The 22,813-nt window shown below is 21.9% G+C and overlaps 6 protein-coding genes across 6 annotated transcripts; 3 read left to right on the top strand and 3 right to left on the bottom strand.

Annotated features, from left to right (window-relative positions):
- Window positions 1-1,111: 1,111 nt before the first annotated feature.
- On the top strand, window positions 1,112-4,817 carry PBANKA_0621400 (RNA-binding protein, putative; the record flags this gene model as incomplete). The annotated part of the gene is made up of 4 exons (XM_034563860.1): window positions 1,112-4,224; window positions 4,311-4,408; window positions 4,506-4,639; window positions 4,764-4,817. 4 exons carry the CDS (start codon window positions 1,112-1,114, stop codon window positions 4,815-4,817), a joined length of 3,399 nt encoding a protein of 1,132 aa, XP_034420714.1.
- Window positions 4,818-5,177: 360 nt separating this feature from the next.
- PBANKA_0621300 (conserved Plasmodium protein, unknown function) lies at window positions 5,178-10,666 on the bottom strand (the record flags this gene model as incomplete). Its single annotated transcript, XM_034563859.1, has 4 exons — window positions 5,178-5,326; window positions 5,412-5,482; window positions 5,565-5,728; window positions 5,837-10,666. 4 exons carry the CDS (start codon window positions 10,664-10,666, stop codon window positions 5,178-5,180), a joined length of 5,214 nt encoding a protein of 1,737 aa, XP_034420713.1.
- Window positions 10,667-12,435: 1,769 nt separating this feature from the next.
- Window positions 12,436-14,808, bottom strand: PBANKA_0621200 (metallo-hydrolase/oxidoreductase, putative; the record flags this gene model as incomplete). The annotated part of the gene is made up of 1 exon (XM_034563858.1): window positions 12,436-14,808. One exon carries the CDS (start codon window positions 14,806-14,808, stop codon window positions 12,436-12,438), a length of 2,373 nt encoding a protein of 790 aa, XP_034420712.1.
- Window positions 14,809-15,447: 639 nt separating this feature from the next.
- On the bottom strand, window positions 15,448-16,190 carry PBANKA_0621100 (proteasome assembly chaperone 4, putative; the record flags this gene model as incomplete). Its single annotated transcript, XM_034563857.1, has 3 exons — window positions 15,448-15,584; window positions 15,702-15,774; window positions 15,960-16,190. 3 exons carry the CDS (start codon window positions 16,188-16,190, stop codon window positions 15,448-15,450), a joined length of 441 nt encoding a protein of 146 aa, XP_034420711.1.
- A 1,250-nt stretch (window positions 16,191-17,440) lies between these two features.
- PBANKA_0621000 (dynactin subunit 5, putative) lies at window positions 17,441-18,106 on the top strand (the record flags this gene model as incomplete). The annotated part of the gene is made up of 1 exon (XM_034563856.1): window positions 17,441-18,106. One exon carries the CDS (start codon window positions 17,441-17,443, stop codon window positions 18,104-18,106), a length of 666 nt encoding a protein of 221 aa, XP_034420710.1.
- Window positions 18,107-19,106: 1,000 nt separating this feature from the next.
- PBANKA_0620900 (conserved Plasmodium protein, unknown function) lies at window positions 19,107-22,475 on the top strand (the record flags this gene model as incomplete). Its single annotated transcript, XM_034563855.1, has 1 exon — window positions 19,107-22,475. The coding sequence occupies one exon, from the start codon at window positions 19,107-19,109 to the stop codon at window positions 22,473-22,475; it is 3,369 nt and encodes a 1,122-aa protein (XP_034420709.1).
- Window positions 22,476-22,813: the final 338 nt, after the last annotated feature.

Below are 22,813 nucleotides of genomic sequence, written 5' to 3'. Positions count from 1 at the left end.
AACCTTTTTTTTGTGTTATTTCAACAATATTATATATTTATGAACAGGTGATTAGAAAGTATAAAATATGAATTGTTGAAATAGCAGGAACGTTACTATAGCATGTTTGTTTTCCTTAAAAAAAGAAAATGATAAAGCATACATGTAAAACTAACAACATTTTCAAACTTTAAAACTGATATATTTAAAATACAACCATTTTATTATCATTACTATCAGGTTTTTGTCCAGGGTATTATTTTATTTTATATCTTTTAATTTATATTCGTTACCCCAATTTTTTCCTTAAAATTATTATTATTAAAGTAAAAGCATCGAATTTGTGTCAAATTTATGTAATTAACTTATAGAAAATAAACTTACAAATATATTTGTGAAAGGAATATAAAACATATACAAAATGTTATATATTTTTTACATTATGCATAATTATTGTTTTTAAATTATATGTATACATAATGAACAAAAAAAAAATACATATATTTTTGTTCATATAAAATATAGCACTCGTTACTATTCCATACATATATTATTTTATTTTAATGAGTTAAAACTATCAATATACAGTTATATATATATTTTTTTTAATATATATTTGCAGAGAAATTAACAAATGTTATATGAATAAATAAATGCTTGTAGTATATACAGAATATGAATAGTTAGTGAAATGTACTATACACTATTTTATTTATATTGAATTATATAATTATTATTTTTTCATAATTTTATTTTTATAATGTATACATTAATTTATCATCACTCTACTGACTGAAATATAGTTATATCCTTGTTATTATTATTATTATTATTACTATTACTATTATTTTTATTTTTTTTATTTTTTTTTATTGAGTATAGTCTATTTGAGTTCAAATAAAAAAAGGAAAGCGAAAGTGAGGAACATAAAAATATAGTAACTAGGCTATATTCATAAAAATTAAATTATATAATGCATGTACAGTCATGTTATATTTTATAAACAAATCACGGGTACACTTGAAGAATGTCAATTAAAAATATAATTTTTATAAAGCCGAAATGAATTTATTTACAAAAAAAGAAAAATAGAGAGAAAACAAAAAGTTGCAATATATTATAGTCAACTAAAATGTGGATTAAAAAATTCAAAACCGAAAAAGAAAAGGCCTTAACAAATAATAATGAAAATCAAAATTTTGATCAAGAAATAGACTACACAGATAGGGAAGAGGATATGTCATATGAACATGACGGTGAAAATATTGATAATAATCAAAACATAAATGATAATAATAATAATAATTATGATATTGAAAAGGATGAAATTGATCAAAATGAAGTTAATGAAAAAATCCAAAATATAATAAATGATCTCTCATCCGATGAAGAAGAAGGGGAAGTTGTTGAAGATGAAATTCCTTATGAACGTGTTCAGGAAAAAAATGAGCAAAGTAAAGAAATAATATTATTAAATTATTATTCTGAAATATCCGAAAATAAATTAAATACGTTATTAAATATCTTCGGAAATGTTAAAAATATATATACAGATGATAATGAATGTACTCATATAATTTTTCATTCTATAAAAAGTGCAATTAATGCAAAAAAATATATTGACAATTTAAAAATAAAAAGCCGAAGAATACAAGTTATATATGGAACATATAAAGATGATTTAACTGATATAAACAAATTTTCTAATATTTTAGAGCAAACAGGAGACACAACTAATTTAAATGAAAATGATGAAATAAATAAAATAGGTTATGATTATATGCGTGATAAATATTCAAAAGTTCCAGTCAAATTATATAAAAATAAAAATTTTTATTCTACTATTATTTCTGATCAAGGTCAGAAACAAAACAAATATTCTATTTATAAAAATTATATTAATGAAAATCAAATTAATATAAAAAATAATTCTTATATTAGAGATGATAGCTTTTCATCACCGGATAAAAATATATTACTTCCTAACTCGAAAAATTATGTTCACATGAATACCCATCGATCCAGAAATAATTATGACCAATGTTCATATAATAGTAGTATAAATTCTGAACATGCTAATAAAATAAATAATAAAGGAGATGTATATCCGCCACCTCCTCCTCCTCCTTTTTTTTCATACACTGATAATAGTGTAAATAATATCCAAAATATAAATAGTTCTAATTATACTCTTTACAATTCTACTAATAAAATAAATAAACATTATGATCCATTCCCTGCGCATTCAATATATATCAATGAAGAAAATACATCTAACATAAATGATAACCAAATTGATGATAACTATTCGAGTAATATATGGTCAAACAAATATAAAACAGATTTAAAACCAAATAATAAATATGATTTAACAGGAAAAGGATTATATAATAAAATTATTCCATCACCTCCTTATTTAAATAAAGATGATAAAAGAAAACTTTACAAAAATAACTTAAATTCACCAAATAACAAATTAATAAATCGAGAAAATTTTACACATATAGATAATTCGATTTATGGTCAAAATTATTATCATTTAGATTATGATGTTTTAAATAGTACTAATTTAAATAACAGTTTTTTTCAAAAATCTAAACAAGATAATTATATGGATTCAGAATATAATAACAGAAAAAAGGCACGTTCTTGGAAAAATAATTTTAACGAGTTTAAATATGATGAAGAAATACGAGATTATCAATTTGACGAAGATAATCCATTTAATATAAATTCCGAAAATATTATGATTGATAATCCAACTTGGCTTGTTAGAAAAAATACACCTGTTATGAAATGGGATCAATCTGCATCTATAAAAGATAATCATATAAATTATGTTAATTCATTTATAAATGGAAAAATATACAACAGATATTTATTAATAACTAACATCCCACCCCACCTCAATGAAAATAACAAATTGAAAAATTATATTAATGAATTGATTTCAATTGAAAGTAACAATGATCCTTGTATAGAAGTTTCAATATTCAGTTCCGATCAAGATAGCGAACAAATTCTTTTCAATAAAAGTGACAAAGAAAAAATTATTTCGGAAACCCCAAAGGAAGCACCAGATGCAGCCGATTCCGAATCCAATGGCAGTAAACAAACAGAACCCATAAATCAGGAATCGACCCAAGGAAACAAGAATCCCGAAGATATCAAACATTTAGAAAATGGACCAAATCAAAGCGAATGGAATAAAAATGAACGGGATCAAAACGAAAATCAATTGTTTGCACATTTGACTTTCAAAACGATAAAAAATGCAGTAGATGCAAAAAAAGAATTAGAAGAAAAATTATTTAGAGTCGCATTTTCATCGCCAAATAAAGCAAACAATTGTTTATGGGTTGGAAATATTATGAAAAATTATTATACCCATACATTTAGCATATTAAAAAAAATGCTTAAAGAATTTGGAGATATTATAAATATAAAATTTATAATTGAAAAAAATTGCTTATTTTTACAATATAAAGAAATTGAATTTGCAATTAAAGCTAGAAATCATCTATATGGCATGCAATTGTCAAATAACATATTTTTAAATATCGATTTCTCTGCATTAGGGGAATGGGAAGGAAAACAAAAAGCCAGTTTTGCAAAAAAAAAATTGTTAGATTTATTATTATATGATAATAATTTTTTAGAATATAAATTAGAAAAAAAATATAATGAAAAAAATACAAGTTTTTTTTTTGATTCAAAGATTATGAAAATATTAAAAAAAAATATGACACAAACAAATACAATTTCTGTGGACAGAAACAAAATATTTAAAAATGATACAACATCTAAAAATAAAATGGATAAACTTTACAGAGAAAAAATGGGAAAACGTATTACATCTAATAGACTTTTAGATAAAAAAAATAATATATCATATAAAAAATATATAGTAAATAATAATAAAACAAACAGTATATATGATAAAAGTATAAAAAGGGATGGAGGGAAATTATTTAAAAGAAAAATTCATGAATCTGAAAAAAATACTAATGAACATCTTGATCGTAAAAAAAAACGAGATGAAAAAGATGACGAAAATTCAAACAATCTCTATAAAAAAAAAAATAAAAAAAATCATTCAGAAATTGAAGAATCACAAAATACTATTTTATTTAATTCTGAAGATATTCAAAACTCTGATCAAAAAACAATTTCATTTTACATCAACCAAAAATATAAATGTGATTTCAATGTTACTCTTTTCAAAGGGAATCCAAAGCTTTCCATGTAAGTTTAGTTCTTTATACTATACCTTTTTCCGCTTTTTTTATTTTCCTCACTTTTTTCCGCTTTCTTTACTTTCCTCACTTCAGATATTCCAAGCTTAATGTAGAAACAAAAAGTGACATAAAAAATTTGAAGCACGTTCAAACAACAAGCTCTGATTTTGCAATCTGGAAAATTCACCCAAGTAATTAAATTTTACATTATTTTCTTTCCCATTTTTGAATATTAATGTAAAAGAGTTATCAAATATATTTTTATGCATTTTTTTTAAAACCTTTTAGATGAAGCTCAGAAAAAAAAGTTTTATCATATTTGTGATCATTTTAATAAAAAAAAAAACATTCCTGTTATTTTAACTAAAGAACGTATGGTTTTCATAGTTCCCCCTAAAGATGAATATTTAGCAGATCTTGGGGTAAAAAAAAACAAAAAATAACGACACATGCTGATTTGTTTACACATTTAAAATGCAAAAATATTTTATGATTAATTTCTTTATATACTTAATTCTAAATTCATTTCTTTTTTAAATTATACAGATAGAAAACCTAGATGGCATGTTTGCATATGTATTCGAAACAAAGAAAGCATAACCATAAAAATAGTTTATTTATACACACAGTTTTTACTATTTGTTAATTTTTATATTTACGAATACCTATGCTTTTTCTTTTCTTTTTTTTTTTTTGATGTTTATAAATACTAATTTAAAAAAATGAAAATCTACGAATAATAAATTACATTCGTCACAAAAAAGAAAGAAAAATCTGAAAAAAAAATCTGAAAAAAAATGAGCAAACACAATAAACAGCGTCGTTATCGACACTCCTAATAATACCATTAGTTCGCTCAAAATAAAAAAAAACAAACACATTGTATATATCTTCAAATTTTCTATTTTTTTTCATATAGTCCATGAGGTAGAGGTATATACATGTATAAACCAAATCAATTTATTCAGAAAAATTTTCTTCAGCTCTTTTAAAATCAATTGGGATAACTATACTTTTATTTTTTATCTCATTTATTAAATTATTACACGATCCAATATTTCTTAAATTTTCTTCTATACTATTTTGATATGTGTGGAAGTTGTAGTTTTCTAAAAAATGAATAAGAAATAAACCAAATTAGTAACTAAACGAACAGAAAAACGAGCAGACAAACAAATGGATGAAGTCACTTACCATTTAATACGATTGTATAAATAATATCAGCTAAATTGTATGAATTTACTCGCTCTGATATATCTATTGGCCTATAAAAAAAAAATTGTATATGAACAGAAAGATAAATATAAAATAAAATGACAATTTTTTAACTTTTTATGAATCACTTACTTTGATTTTAGAGCAAAAATACATTGTTCCAACTTTTTCATAATATTATTATTAATTATTTTACAAATTTCATTATATTTATCTTCATCATGTACACTCTCCACTTTCATTTCGACAATTCCATGTAGCAATGACGCGAAAGAAAAGCATTCCTCTACATTTAGCTGGAAAGTGGCAAATAAAATATGGGAAGTAAAATGTAGCAAGTAAAATACGACAAGTAAAATACGACAAGTAAAATACGACAACCAAAATGTAGCAGCATCGCTTACATATAAGTACAGCCAAAGAGATGGAGTATCGGGGTTATTCGACAATAGAATGGTTTTAAAGATAACAATGTTTTGATAATAATCGAAATATGTATTTGACAAATATATAAAACATTGCAAAAGTTTTTTATATTGATATAATAGATGATTTATAATTACAAAACAATATTCTGCTTCTTCTACAAGATATTTCAAAGCTTCTTTGTTTGGTTTAATATTATTAGAATCATTTGAATTGTTTCCTAAAATATTTTGATTATTCAAATTATTAGATGTATTCATAGTGCCTATTCCCCGACCATCATTTGTATATTTTTGAAGTTTTTTATTTATAACTTCCAATAATTTATATTTTAAAATTTCTAATTGAATTTTCCACTCAATTCCAATAAATTTACTATCATAATTATGTGAATGTTTTTCAATATTATTTTTTAAATTATAATAAGAATCAATTTTTGTATTATTAATATTTTTATTATTTTTTATATTATTATTTGAATCTGTATAGGCATTATTATTTATTGTGTTAATATTAATTGTATATCTTTCTTTGTTATGTGTTTTATTCCATATATGATAATAAATATTTTTATTATTTATATATTTGTAATAAGTTGTTATTTTTATTTCTTTAAAAGTTTTAAATGAATCAATTAAAATTTTATAAGGTCTAAATAAACCTAAATATTTATTATTATCAGCATTTACATTATCTACAATTATATTATTTTTTTCATTATGTGAATCGTGCAAATGCATCTTGTTGGATATTAGATGTTTAAAATTTTTTATTTTTAAAGGTGAATATGTATTAATATTTTCTATTTCTTCATTAGGTTTTGATATATTTGCAAAAATTATGTCTATTGTAATGTTATATGGCCATTCATTATTTAAATCTTGTTCTTCTATTTTATTCATAAAAATCGCTTTTTTTTTATTTCCTTTTTTAAGTAAATATCTTAATTTATATTCTTTTTGATAAAGTTCATATATATCACAACTATTTTTTTCAAATACAAAATTTTCTTTTTTTATATCCAAAAAATTATCTCCATTTTTCCTTTTTTCTATATATATTTCATTGGAAAATGGCAAATCATCAATTCCATCATTATTTGAATTTTTTTTTTCTTTTTCATTTACACATTCTTTTACATCTCTATTTGTTTCAATACCTCCTGAATATTCTCCATTTTTATTTTTCAAAATTGTATCTTTTTTTTGGTTCCTATCCTGAATAGACATATCTTTTTCAATATCATCCATTTTAATATCATTTATTATTGTATTTGGAACTATTCCATTATTATTCCCTATGGGTATATCTAAACTTTCTTTGGAAAAAAGGGAATTAATTTTTGCTTCATTATATTCATATAAAGATGAAAATTTATAATAACTAAAATTTAATAATTCAAAAATAATACCATATTTATTAAAGTTTTTTATTATAATTCCTTTAACAATTTCTATTTTTTTTAATTCTTCTAATTTTGTTTTATACATTTTTATTAACTCAACTTCATGTTTTCTTGTAGATCCATTATCATATAATATTTTTAAATTATTTAATTTTTTATTTAATTCGTCCATTTTTTTACTTTTATTATCTAACACATTAGTTTGTTTATCCAATATATTTTTTTTTTCATCAATTTTTTTCATAAGTTTAGAATTATATTTTTTTAGTGCATCTATAGCTTTTTTTGTTTTACCATAATTTAATTGAACAACTTCATATTTCAATATTGCATCATCTAAATGTATACTTATATTATTTAAATTATTTATTTTATTTATAAATTGAAATATTATATTTCGTATATGTTCATACAATTTAATTAATTTGGAAATATTATTTTTTTCATTACTTACTTGTTTTAATGAATATACTCTACACCGACGAATAATATTTAGGGTTGTTTCTTTTATCATTTCTTGTTTTTTTTTTAAATTTTCTCCTAATTTTTTTTTTAGAATCATATTTTCTTCATTTTGTCTTTTTTCAATTTCTTCAAAATTCACATTATTTCCCTTCTCATTTTTTTCATTTTCTTGATAAAATTTATCTTCTTCATTTTCTATATTGCTCATATTTGAATTCACATTTCTTGTCCATTCCCTCAGCTCGTTATCGTCATTTTTATCATATTCGTCATTTTTTTCAAAATCGCCATTTTTATCATATTCGTCATTTTTTTCAAAATCGCCATTTTTATCATATTCGTCATTTTTATCATATTCGTCATTTTTATCATATTCGTCATTTTTATCATATTCGTCATTTTTATCATATTCGTCATTTTTATCATATTCGCCATTTTTATCATATTCGCCATTTTTATCATATTCGTCATTTTTATCATATTCGTCATTTTTATCATATTCGTCATTTTTATCATATTCGTCATTTTTATCATATTCGTCATTTTTATCATATTCGTCATTTTTATCATTATATTCATTTTCCTTTTCGATGCATTCCATTTGATCCCGATTGAGTGAATAGAACATTTTCTCGTCCCCTTCACCTCCATTTTCGTTTTCTTCATTTTCGTTTTCCTCATTTTCGTTTTCCACATTTGCAGAAAAGTCTGGTTTGTCAACCCTCTCTTTGTCAAATTCAAAATCAAGATTTCCAGATTTATTGACATTCGTTTTTTCATTTTGATGATATATATTATAATCATAATTTTGAATATTATTATAAGATTGAAAAGGAATTTGTTTTTTAAAGATTTCATTATGATTGGCACTATTTGAAAAATTATTATTTCTAATGTTAATATTATAACTAGCTCTGTATCTTTTATTTCCAACATTATTTTCTGATTCTGAAATCGAATCATTGTTATATCTTTTATTCCTTTCAATAATATTTATAGTTTTTCTATCACCTCTTGTTTTCCAATCTACATTTAAATTTGTATTATTTGAATTTTTTAATTCAAAATTTATATTTTGTTTGATTGAATTTTCATTTTTTCCATATTCTGTTATTTTATTATATGTTTTATCTTCTCCATTTTTATATGAATGTTGAATATCAAACTCGTTTTCATCATTGGGTTCGAGAGCATCTTTAAAAGAACTATTATCTTCATCTATTTCATCTTTTTCCTTTTCATCATTCTTTCCAATTTTATTTCCCCCTTCGATTTCACATTTCTCATAATTATTTTCATAATTCGTGTTTGAACTTTGAAGAATCTTTTCCATTTTGTTATTCTCAGAATCGTTGCATACATTTGAAATTCCTTCTTCTTGTCTATCCATATCATTTCCATTTTCTGAAAAGTTCAAATTATTCTTATGATTTTCTGAAAAATTCAAACTACTTTTGAAATTTTCTGCATTTCCATTACTCGTATTTAATAACTTTCTTAAAAATTCTTCATCATCATTTTGTATATTTTCATTTAAATAACTTTCCTTTAATTTTTTTTTTAAAGGTGATAACCTTACTGATTCAATTAAATCTTCAGAAGTTTTGGGTTTAAATCTAACGGGTTCAGGAGACATTGATCGCACTGAATTTATATCACTGTTATTTAAAAATTCAATATTACTTCTCTTTTTTTTATTATTAGATGCATTTATACTATTATTTAAATCATATTTATATAAAAGTTTATCAATTGGCGATTTATCATTATCTTTTAGAAAATCATTATTTTTATTTAAATCATTTTGATTTCCTAGTGAACAATTTGACATACTTTTTCTTTTTGCATCTGACACATTAGAATCACTAGAAATTCTTGTAAAATGTGTTAGATGTAAAGGAGATATTTTTTCTTTATCATCAAATATAGCTATAGATCTATGAGAAAATTGTACTGACTTTTTTCGAGAATTAAATGTGTTGTTATTATTTTGACTATTATCTTTTAATTCTTTTATTGGACTTATAGAATTACTTTGTTTTAATATTCCTTTTTTCGGAGTTTCATTATTTATTTTGATTTTTCTTGTTGAATTTATTTTATTTTCCCATAAACTAAAACTATTATTAGATGTTTTGCTATTATTTAACGAATCATCATTACCATAATTCATTAAAATTTCTATATTGTTTTTTTTATTTTTAGAACATCTTAAATATTCAGAATCGCTTGTATATTCTCCCAAATAATACTCATCTCCTTTTTCTTCACAATATTTTTCTCCATATTCATTTTCATTATTTTGATTATCATTTAAAAAAAAATCATTTTTCAAATTATTAAATTGTGCATCTAAAATATCAATAGATTGATTTCTTTTTTCTGAACGTTCAGAAAATTTCACATTTTTTATATTATAATTTTCTTCTTCATCAATTTTATTTTTAGAAGGGGAAGGAGTTATCAAATCACTATCATAAGGAAATTCGCTTTGTGATAATGATCCATTAAAATTGTCATTATATTTATATTCAAAATTGCTTGGAAACACTTTTGTATTATCTTCTGTAACACTCAAATTAAAAACAGATGAATGTCTACCATTATTATTTCCAATTATACTATTTTTTTTATTACTATTATTTATATTTAAATCATCTCTTAAAAAATAATCATCATTTAATAAACTAACATTTGAATATACAGATGATCTATCTCTTTTTTCAATTCCACTTTTTATTTGAATTAAATTTTTACAATAATCATCACTATTTAATAATTGTTCAAATTCTTGACTAGACATTTCTTTTAATTTATCCATATTATTATAACTTTTTTCTAATTCATTATTTATTATTTTATCATTTTCTTGAATTGATATTTTTATACTTTGATTCATATCTGATTTTATAGGCATTTTATTTTTTTCTTCTCCCATTTTTATCAAAATATATTTATATCCTATATTCTCGTTTTTTTTAAAAAAAAAAAAAAACTACTTTATTTTTTATACTTTTAAGTTTATTTTTTGTAATATTTTATAAATCTCATGTTTATTAAATATTTTATTTATTATAATATCTCTTTTTTTAAATAAAACATAAAAATAATCAAATTATTATTCTGCTACTTTTATGATCCAACCCTAAAAATTATATAATACTTATTTTATCCCTTTCTTTTTTCAAACTAATTTCAATTTATACAATTATGTACTCAATTCAGCTATTTTGTAATTATATATCATTATTCCTCTAAATATGCGATATCGCTATTGCTCACTTGTTCGTTTGTTTGTTAGTTAGTTTGTTCATTTCTCATTTCCGTGTTTCTATTCTTATTTTCTTATTCTGCAACTTTACTAATCTAGTACTAGACGATTATATTAAACAATGTAAGGATCAAAGAAAACTGACAAATATTCTGAATTTTATATTTTTCTTTTTTGCTCTGTAAATATTACTAAGAAATTGAAATACTCAAATTATATGTATAAAATAAAAAAATTATTTTCAAAACATTTAAAAAATTAATGTATTATTGTGTGTGCATTCTATCTTCACATATATATATATATATATGCAAATACATTTTCAACAATTTCTTTTCTTATTTCATATTTCTTTATATATATGAATCGATTTTAAAATAAAAAATAAATCAAACATCTCTATTCTTATTATTTTTTCCTTACCATATATTTTAGTATTCCTCATTAACTTTTTTTTTCCAACTAATGTTTTTCAAAATGTTATTTTATTTTTGTTCATAAAAAGTTGGAATTAATTTCACACAAAACACCAAAAAAATATTTTAAAAACTATTGCTAATACGAACTTCAATTACACAAATTAATATATATATGCAAATTATATTATTATATATTTTTATGGACAAAATAAATATATGTATACTTTTTTACATATTTGATACCATTCATTTTACAAATTAAAAAAAAACTAATATATCGTATTTACTGCATTCCTTTGAATACTGCTAATAATGATGATAATAAAATGATAATGATAAAATGATAATAATAACAATTGTTTAACAGTATGGCTAAAAATGAAAAAATAATATTATATATTTTGTATTTTTTATATTAATTTTTTTTTCCTCCACATCCTATTAAGTGCGTATATGCTTATTTTTTTTTTTATTTTTTTTATTATATATTTTTTTTTTTTTTATTTCCTTAATATCAGGAATAACTGTGTGTAATTAAATTAGTATAGATGAAAAAACAAAATTATATATTTTTCATTTTATGTTTTTTTAATTGTGCTTTCTTTAAAGTTGACAAATAAACAATTCGTGAAATTTGTGAAATACTAAAAAATGGGAAAAACACGATTTAAAAAATAAAAAATAAAGAAAAGGCATGAACATATATCACCACTCCATTCTTTTTATTTTTCCCACTTCAAAAAAAGAATAACAAATTTATATATGTAAAAAATATAATTACATTCAAACAAATATTTCGAAAAAAAAACAAAAGAATTATTGTGTTATGTAATACTAATTGTAATATATTTGAAAAATGGAATTACCATATACACATATGCACATACTCAATAATTAGTATAAACATATTTAACGACATCTGCATCTATTCAATAAAACCATTCCATAAAATATCTAAAAGATGATTGAAATTAAAAAAATGTGAGAAAAAACGATTTAAGTGATGGAACGCCCAAATTAAATCGATTGGGGTGGGATGTATAGAACAAGGCCATCAAAAGCTGCAACTACATCATTTTCTTGACAATTATTTTTCATTTTATCCAAATTTGTTGAATTAATATTATGTCTATTATCTACCTCATGTATAATATTCACTATTTCATCATTCGTTTCTTTTTTTTCATTGATATTATTAGAAATATATACTAAATTTACAGTTTTTTTTTTTTCAGAAATATTTATATTTTTTTTCTCAAAATTTTTATATGATTTATTTTGATCAGAATAAAAAGCTTCTAAAGCTTCATTTTCAATTCTTTTCATAATTATCATATTTTTCAATTTATTATCACCTATATATCTTTGTGAAAAATGTGTTAAAATTAATTTCTTGGCTCGAATTTTTTTCGCAAAATTTCCTGCCATATAAGAAGTAGAATGCCCACGCTCATAAATTATTTTATTATAATGATTTATAGTATCTAAACTTTCTAACTTTCCATTTTTTTTCATAGTTTTGCTATTTGCATCATTTGGAATATTTTCAGATTGTTTCAAATTATCAATATTATCATTTTTTTCCATTATTTTATTCTCTCTTTTTAGAGATAATAAATTTATATAATTATTTTTATTATATATATCTGTATTGTAAAGCATATTTTCATCAATTAAATCTATTAAACTATTTGTTGATTCATGTATTAGTACATCTGCATCTTGTGCATCTTTTAATAAACTAGATGCATCACAAGTATCTTGACATATAACAATTTTTCTTTCTTTATGTATTTCTTTATAAGCATTTTTATAACTTAATTTTGAATTATCAGGAAATATAAGTATATCATCACTTTTCATTTTTCTTATAACATTTTCATATATTTTATATGGGGTATAATCTAAATTTTTACATTTTTTTAATTCATCATAATTATTTTTAATTATTTCATTTATATGTTCTGCATTAAATTTATTTTCAGAATACCGTTCTTTAATTATATATCCAATAGTTGGAATAGTATGTTTTATTTGAAATCCATTTATTTCTATAGAATCGGTTTGTAATATTTGATACATATTATTTGCATCTTTATATATATATTTTAAATCATTTAGATATTTTTTATTTATCCCTATATTTGAATTTTCAGAATTCACAATATTTGAATTATTTTCATTTCCTTTTAATTTTAATTCATATACAAAATATTTAGCTATACGTTTTGAATATGTTGAATTAAAATTATTTTTTAAGAATCTATATATACCTTCTGGTCCATATATATTAATTGTTTTTAAATTTTTTAGCATTGTCAATACAGAAATAAGCCCTAAGCAATGGTCCCCATGTAAATGTGTTATAAATATATTTTTTATTTTACTAATTTTAATATTAGCTTTTTGTAATGATATAAATGTATTTTCACCACAATCAAATAAATAAGCTTCATTATATTTTTTTTTTGTTGTTTGAAAAATAAATGATGATGTTCCTCTACTAATAGATGGATACATAGAACCTGTTCCTAAGAATATTATTTTCCAATCACTTTTTTTTCCACTAATATCTTTAAAAACATTTCTTTTAACTTTTATATCATTTGTTTTTTCATCTATATATATCATTTTTTCATCAAATCCATATGTTTTTAATGTATTACACAAAACTGTTTTAAATAAAATTAATTTCCTTGCTATAGATTCTACATCTAAATTATTATTTTCATCATTATATTCTTTGACTACCTTTTCATCAACTAAATTATCATCCTCCTCTTTATATATAAGTACCGATTTTATCCATTTCACTATCAAATTATGAATTGAATCTTTAACAAATGAATCATCATTTAATAAAATCGAATCCTTTTCAATTATGTTATGTATATATCTTATGTATTCTTCTAATAATATTTTATCTGGTTCTATATTCAAACTATTTTCCAATTTTTTAATATCATAATAATCATGATTCATCTTTTTTTCTTTCCATTCTTTATCATAACTATCTTTATTATTTTGTTCGGCTTTTTCCTCAAATCCTATATTTCCAAACAAATATCTATTAGCAAAAAATAACTTATTAATCCCATTTTTCAAAGTTCTAATAATTTTTTTTTTTTTATAATTTTCAAAATAACCATCTTTACAACTTTCCAATATTTCATTATCTTTTAACAACTTCTTATTTCCCTCTACATAAATTTTTCTACTTATTTTTATATTTTTATAACCATTATTCAAACATTTCCTACTTTCTTTATTATTAAATGTCAAATATGAATGGCAATTTTTATATCTTAAGCAAACTATCACAGAAACGCTATATAAACAGTATATTGTAATCAAGTATTTAAAAAAACAATTATAAAAAAAATAAAACATATTTTACCATTCCCTTTATTATATTGTTAAACTTGTGTTTGTCACTCTATGCGGTTCTCTTTATTTTCCTATTTTCATTTTTCCATTTTAAAAATAGTTGAAAAAATTGTGGAAAAAATAGTAGAAAAAATTGTGGAAAAGTAGGGAGAAAATGTTCTTATTGTAAAGGCATAATAAATTTATTTTTAAAAATAAAATTTAAACAAAATAACGGAAATAAATCTAAACCAATCACCACTAATTAAAAAAAATACGAGAAAATTTTAGTTAGCTTTATTTCTATCCATTTTTTAGCATAATAAAATATTTAAATAACAAATTATTTTCTCCGCATTTTTCACACAGTAGTTATTTTCCATATCAGCTCATAAAATGGATTTTTTTTTTTCTTAAAAATATATTCCATTTAAACATTTTCTATATTTATATATATTATTATTTCGAAAGAAATATTATTTTGCATCTTTGATAACTGTCCATTTATGCAAAAAAGGTAAAATAAAGCAAAAAAAGGTAAAATAAAGAAAAAAAAGCAAAATAAAGCAAAAAAAGGTAAAATAAAGAAAAAAAAGCAAAATAAAATGCTGCATAATATATTAACACTACTCTATATGAAAAAAATATAAAAATAATTTTTTTCTATATCAATTTATTTTCTCTGTTTTCAAATAAAGGCTTGATTATTTCCAAGCAATTTGAAAAAATGAAATTAGTTAAATTTTCATCACTCTCATCTACATTGACACTTACATAAAAAGGAATTTTAAACTTCATTCCTATTTAGAAATAGGCAAAAAAAAAAAATATATATATATATATATAAAACAAAATTTATTATGGTTATGTGCACAAACAATATTTTACAAAATTTATTGTAAATATTTTATTTTAACCCAAAAGATTAGCCACATCATTTCCATAGGAATGTGGATTTCCAACCAAGCAAATTATATTGTCTGCATCTGCCTTTAAATAAAAATAAATTAGAAATAGAAAAATGATTAAATAAAAATTAACAACCATAACACTTTCGATATGTATACACATCTATTTATTTCTAAAACCATATATGATGAAACTTCGATATTTATATTAACTTTTATTTATTCACACATATGCATATACATATATATGTACATATTTTCTTATACATATTTAATCGGGTATGAAGCTTGTAAATCATTTAATTCATTATTGTTATCATTTACTGAAATAAATATTGTTTCTCTAAAATCAATAACACAAAAATACAAATCCAAATAACCCATATAAACTTTATGAGATCTATAAACTTTTATGTCATTTTCTTTAATTCCAGTTTCTTGAAAAAAAGCTACACTTGGATTTTTTTTTTCTGAATATCGGCAACACTCTCCATTCATCATAGAAAATTTTTATTTTCTCTCAAAACGTAAAAATTAAAAACGTAAAAATTAAAACGTGAAAATTAAAACGTGAAAATTAAAGCCTAAAAATTAAAATGTAAAAATTTTAAACTTATCAAGGCTACTCTATATTTTCGGCAGTAAATTGATTATTCTATTTTTTTTTTAATTCCACAAAGTTTTAACCACATCATATATTATTATATTGTATCATATAAATAAAAATAATTTTTTTCTCTGTATACATTGTATATATGGGCATATTTGTAAATATATTCCTTATATTTTCCGAAAATGTTCTCATTTTTTTTAAAACCTATGTGCAACATAAATAATCTACCTATATAGCCATATTTATTGGATAGAAAAATAAACTGAAACCAATCAAACATATCGAGTTTGTTTTTTATTTTTATTTAAAAGTCTTTAATTTTGTTTTTTCAAATATATAAGAACACATTTTGTGTATGACTAATTCGAGGGGCTCCAACTTTTTTTTTTTTTTTTCCAAATTTTATATAAACCTATTTTCTATCAAAATTAGAACAAAACTGTAACAAAATATTTTTTAATTCAAATTTTCCATTTATATTATTTAAAAAAAATTATATTTATATCTATACATGAAAATGTAGCTTTATCCTTTAAGTGACAAAATTATATATAAGTATAGCAGACTTAATGAAAAAAAAAAAAAATATATATATATATATATATATATATATATATATATATATATGACTATTTGTGATCATATCATCTTATTAAATTATTTAATATTTCATTTCACGGAAAAACAACAAAATAATTTAGCAATATATAGCAGAATAATAATTAACAAAAACAAAAATTGTATGAAGCACATGTAGGTAATACACACGTTTTTAAATAAATGTTACTATAACTGATATAATTTTATATTTTTTTTTATTCTTGGGAATTTATCGGAGTTATTTTTTTATCATATTAATTGTCTTGATTTACTAAACCCGTTATTTATCTTTATTTTCCAAATTTTATCTTTGCTTTTTTCGATTATTTCCTTTTTTGAGTATTATATGCACCTAGTTCAATTTTTACGATATAATTTTTTTTTATTTTTTTTTAAAAGGCGGCATTTTAGCTCGAAACGTCAAAAAAATATGAACAGCAAGGAAAGAATATGTAAAAATATAAATAAAAAAATAAGCAAAAATATAGTAAAGAAAATACACGAAAAAATAAGACGTCCCAAGCAATAAAAAATAATGAATAATAAAAAATATATTGCAATCGATTTAGGAAACTTAATTAGTGATAATTATTTGGAGTCCTATAACACAGTGACTTTTCAAAAATCCGAAAAATTTAATCGATCAGATTATATTTTAACAGCGTCAGGAAATAAAGTATGCAAAGATTCAATATTATGCGGAATGAAAAATATACATATGCTAGGAAAATCAATTATAAAGAATGAAGCTATATTAAGAGGGGATTTAAGTACCTTGTATTTTGGTAAATATGTTATAATTGGATCGAAAACACTTATATGTCCATGCTTCATGCATAATAATGAAAATAGTGAAAATATTTATTGCGACAATACCAAAATAAATCAAAGTTTATACGTTACTGTAACAATTGGTGATAATGTTTTTATCGGAAATGAATGTATAATTAAAGCAGCCTTTATAGGGAATAATGTTATAATAGGTAATAACTGCGTCATAGGGGAACGAGTTATTATTAAAGACAATGTAATAATTAAGGATAATACTTTTATTCCTAATGATACTACTATTGCTTCATTCTCAAAATATTCAGGATATCCTGGAAAATTTGTTAAGGAGTTGCCCGAATCTGTGGAACGTGCTTTAAAAGATGCTTCATATTTTCACTACCAAAATTTTATTCCCAATGTTACCTCATGACATTTTTCCTCCATTTTAAATATAATAAAAAATAAATATTTATCTCGTAATCATAATTTACTCATTTGCTGAATTATAAATATATATTCATATATTTTTTCATATTGTTTTCACATATTTTTTCGCATATATATATATATATATATATATATATATATAGTCAGCCATGCATTAAATTTTATTTCTTTCGTTTTTTTTCTGAACAATGCATAATATTTTCTCACAATACGTGGAATTTTTTTTTAACCGTTTTGACCATATGGAATATTAAAAAAAAAATTATTTATCACTTTTTTTAATACATTGTATATGTAATTATGCTTATATTATTTTTTTTCTCCTTTTTTATGCATTGCTAATAATATTTCTATACATTGTTAATAAATAATAATATTAACACTAGCCATTTTTTATTACATATATATATATATATATTATTTATATATTTTTACTAATATATTTTTTTTATCGTATTTTCTTTTTTTTGTATGATGAATAATAAACTAAAAAAACACAATAAACAATTTTAATGTTTCCATGACTGTTGTTGCTGTAAATGATTTTGTTTATGGCAAACTATATATTGTTTTTGGTTAAACATATATTCAATTTTGTTAACTTATATATATTGGATAATATATATGCATACTATATAAAAATATCACACAATCCGCGAGTATTGGATTTTATGTAAAACACATAATTTATTGGCGATAAAAATGCCATAAAATATTAGCTAGCTATATTTTTCAAAAAATATAAAAAATATAAATCCATATGTAAAAATACTCATATTTCCTATTGAGTTATAGTCATGTTAAGTATGTATATCATCCGTGTAAACATATTTAGCACTACTATATAGCAAAATAGCAAACATAAATTTAGTCACAATTATACATACATATATAGGGGAAATGTATAAAATTTAAATAATTAAAGACAAATACGCATATATCAAATATAAAATAATATATTGATATACAAATATACCAAGAAAATGAAGAGGAAAACGCATAGTAAATACGACGATGATGAAAAAAAAAAAAAAAGTGATACAAAAAAATATGAACAAGATAGGCGAAAAAGACTAAAAGGGGATGAAAAACATAATGAAAGGAAACATGGACGAAGAAGTAGCGATCGAAAAGATGATAAAAGAAAAGGAAAAACAAATGATGAAAACATGCATGATGATGCATCATACAATTATAATGATAAAAATAATCATGACAATAAAAAGTCCCCAAGTTATATGAACAGAAGCAAGAGCAGAGAAAGAACTCGAAATAGAAGTCAAGAAAGAGGTAGAAATAGAAGTAGATGTAGAAGCAGGAATAGAAGCAGAGATATATCTGTTAATGGAAAACGTGCAGGTAAATATAACGATCAAAATGACAATTTTATTCAATCACATAATGGAAATTATTCCAAACGTAGTACAAAAAAAAGAAGCCGAAGTAGAGCAACTAGCCAAAGTGATAGCAAAAGTGCTAGCTATAGTAGGCGACACAGTAAATATAACAATAGGTATACTAATGATAAAAAATTAATAAATAATGCAAAGCTTGATAACAAAAATTATAGTAAAAATCGTAATTATAACCAAAGTGCAAGTAATAGTGTTAATAGAAAAGATATAATAAATTATTCTAATAATGAATATTCAAATAATTTTATACAAAGTTCATATTTTGATAAAACTGGAAATGATCCAAACATATCAAGTGCACAGATTTCTACATCTAACAATCGTCCTTATGATAATAATATTGAAGATGATAAATATAAAGAAGGAAATAATAATAAAAAAATAAAAAATAAACATAAAGATTTTAAAAACAAGCATGGGAAAAATAAAAATAATAATACTATGAATATGCATATAACAAATCCAAATCATATGTTAATTTATAATAATGGAAATACAATAGATGGAGTTGGCTATGATAAAATTATACCACAAAATAATAATAATATTAACAACAAGTCGATTAACTATATGCATTACAATAATAATATATCACATCCTATGTATATGAATAATACTGTTCCTAACGACACAAACTTTGAATCCAACATAAATGTTGATGGGAATATATATAACGACCATATTTCCAGTCCAATGCCAAATGGTAATAAATTAATTCCACCTATGAATAATCCAAATCTAATAAATCAACATCAACCAAATATTATATCTATAAATACGGTTTCTAATCATTTAAATCCACAAAAAAATATTCAACCCAATACCTCAATAGAACCCAATAATATGGTAATCCCTCCCCCACCATCTTCAGATGGAACATTTTATAATAACATGAACATACCTCATTCTAATTCTAGAAAACCATTAGTTTTAATACCGAATGATAACCAAATAAAGATGGGTAGCAATGCTCCAAGTTTTGTGGGTCCTCCTGAGTCCATACCAAACAATTCAAACATGATAAACAACATGAACATGTCAGGTGGAATGAACATGTCAAATGGGTTCAATCCAATGGGAGGAGATATAGATATGAAAGACATGAAATTTGAAAATCAAGGATTAAACATGACTAATAAAAACTTAATGAATAATATACCACCACCTCCCGATTCAGATTTAAAGAAAAATATGATAATTCCCCCAAGTGCCCCACCATATAATGAAAATAATTTAACAATCCCAGGAAATATGAATATATTTAATAATAACAATTCTAGAAACATAGTTCCACCGCCGTATGGTAATATTGGAGATAATAATATGCTAAATCAGAATAACAAAAATATATCGAACCCTAACTACATACCATTAAATATACAATCTAATAAAATTATGAATCCAAATTTAAATATGAATAATGTCTTAAATGTTCATAATTCTAACTTAAATGAAGTTTATAATAGTAATGATAAAGATTATACATCTATGTCTCAATATCAGCATAATATGGCACCAAATGCTATGAATATACCAAATAATTATTTAAATAATACTGATCCCATTGGTAATTCTGCATCTAATATAAATCATAATGAAATTAATACAATTTCTGGGTTAAATATGTATGAAGATAAAAAACATGATAACTCCAATTTTATTATAATGAAAAATGCGGAAGTGGAAGGGATGGGAGTAAAAAATAGTATGCACACATCAAATAATTTGTTGATAAAAAATCAAACAAATTATGATAAAAAAAATATGGGAACTAATATTAATAATCCTAAAATGAATATAAGTTATGAAGAAGATGAAAAAGAAGAATATAAAAATGACTTTGACATAATGAATTATCATGAAAATGAAAATGAACAAAACAAATATAATGACAATAATAATGATTTAAATTATCGAAATAAACCTGAACTTACAAGGGAAGAAACATTAAACGAATGGTTAGAAACACAATTAAATAAACAAACAAATATTATTCAAGATGCAATGCATCTAATTTTGTTAATATCTTCTATGTCAAAAAAAAACACTACCCAAAATAAAAATCATATCAATCTAATGTCACATCGAAAAAGTTTTTGTGATAACACAGTTTTGAACCATTTAATAGAAAATATTATTTGTTCAGAAAAAAGTGATCATTTTTTATTTAAAGAAAAATTATCATATAAATTACTACAGATAAATAATATAAATAAAGAAAGTAAAATCAAAATCGAAGAAATTAAAAGTATTGATAATGCTGAGGCTACTCAAAATCTAGAATATGATACACAAGAAGATGATAACATGTTAGAAAATTTTAGGGAATATATTTTATCGAATCATAAAAAACATCATAACGATATAAAAAATAATAACGAAAATTATATAGATCATTTTAAACTAGACCCAACAAGCAATTTAGACAATCTATTTGATGACTTAGATGTAGATACTCAGGAAAATTTATTTGAACCGATCCAAAGTAAAGAAACTGAATCTAACCAACCAAGTATTGACAAAAACGAGGAAAATAATAAAAATGAAAACGATGAACAAAATAAAAATAATTTTTTCTTAAATATTATGAAATCCAAATTGGGAAATACTTATTCTATTTTTTCCAAATTTACCAATAAAGAAAATATCAAAAATGAAGAAAAAAATGAAAATGATAATTCAAGCGAACAATCAATTCAAAATAATAATGAAAATAATATTATTGATCAAATAAAAATAAATAATCATGAAATAACTCAAGAAGAATTTAACTATAAACAATATCTAGCATCAATACTAATAAATAAAATATCAAAGAAAAAAAATTTTAATTATAAACATATTTTACTTAATGAACTTTCTAATATATCATCAAATAGTTTATTTTTTCTAAATAATTATAATATTACTTCAGATGATTTTGTTAATTTATACTGAAAAAAAATATACCTTTATATAATTATTATATTCCCAACTATTCATATATTGAGGGTTTTATAAAATTAGGCCATCATCATATATTTATTTGAAAAATAACATTTATCTATTATATTTAAGATCCTTTTTTTTTTTTATGTTTATATATGTACACGAAAATTTTTAACTATATATAAACAATTATTAGATTCCAACATGACAATTTGTTTTAGCATTAAATATAAACATATAATAGTTTATCGAGAAAAAAATATGGTTAAATAAATTAAGATAAAATAAAAATATTAATGAGCATGTAACTAAAATTATAGGAAAATATGTAGATATACACATAATGC

The sequence above is a fragment of the Plasmodium berghei genome (genome assembly GCF_900002375.2).
Source record: "Plasmodium berghei ANKA genome assembly, chromosome: 6".
Lineage (NCBI taxonomy): Eukaryota > Apicomplexa > Aconoidasida > Haemosporida > Plasmodiidae > Plasmodium > Plasmodium berghei.
This window is presented reverse-complemented; position numbering and strand designations above follow the sequence as displayed.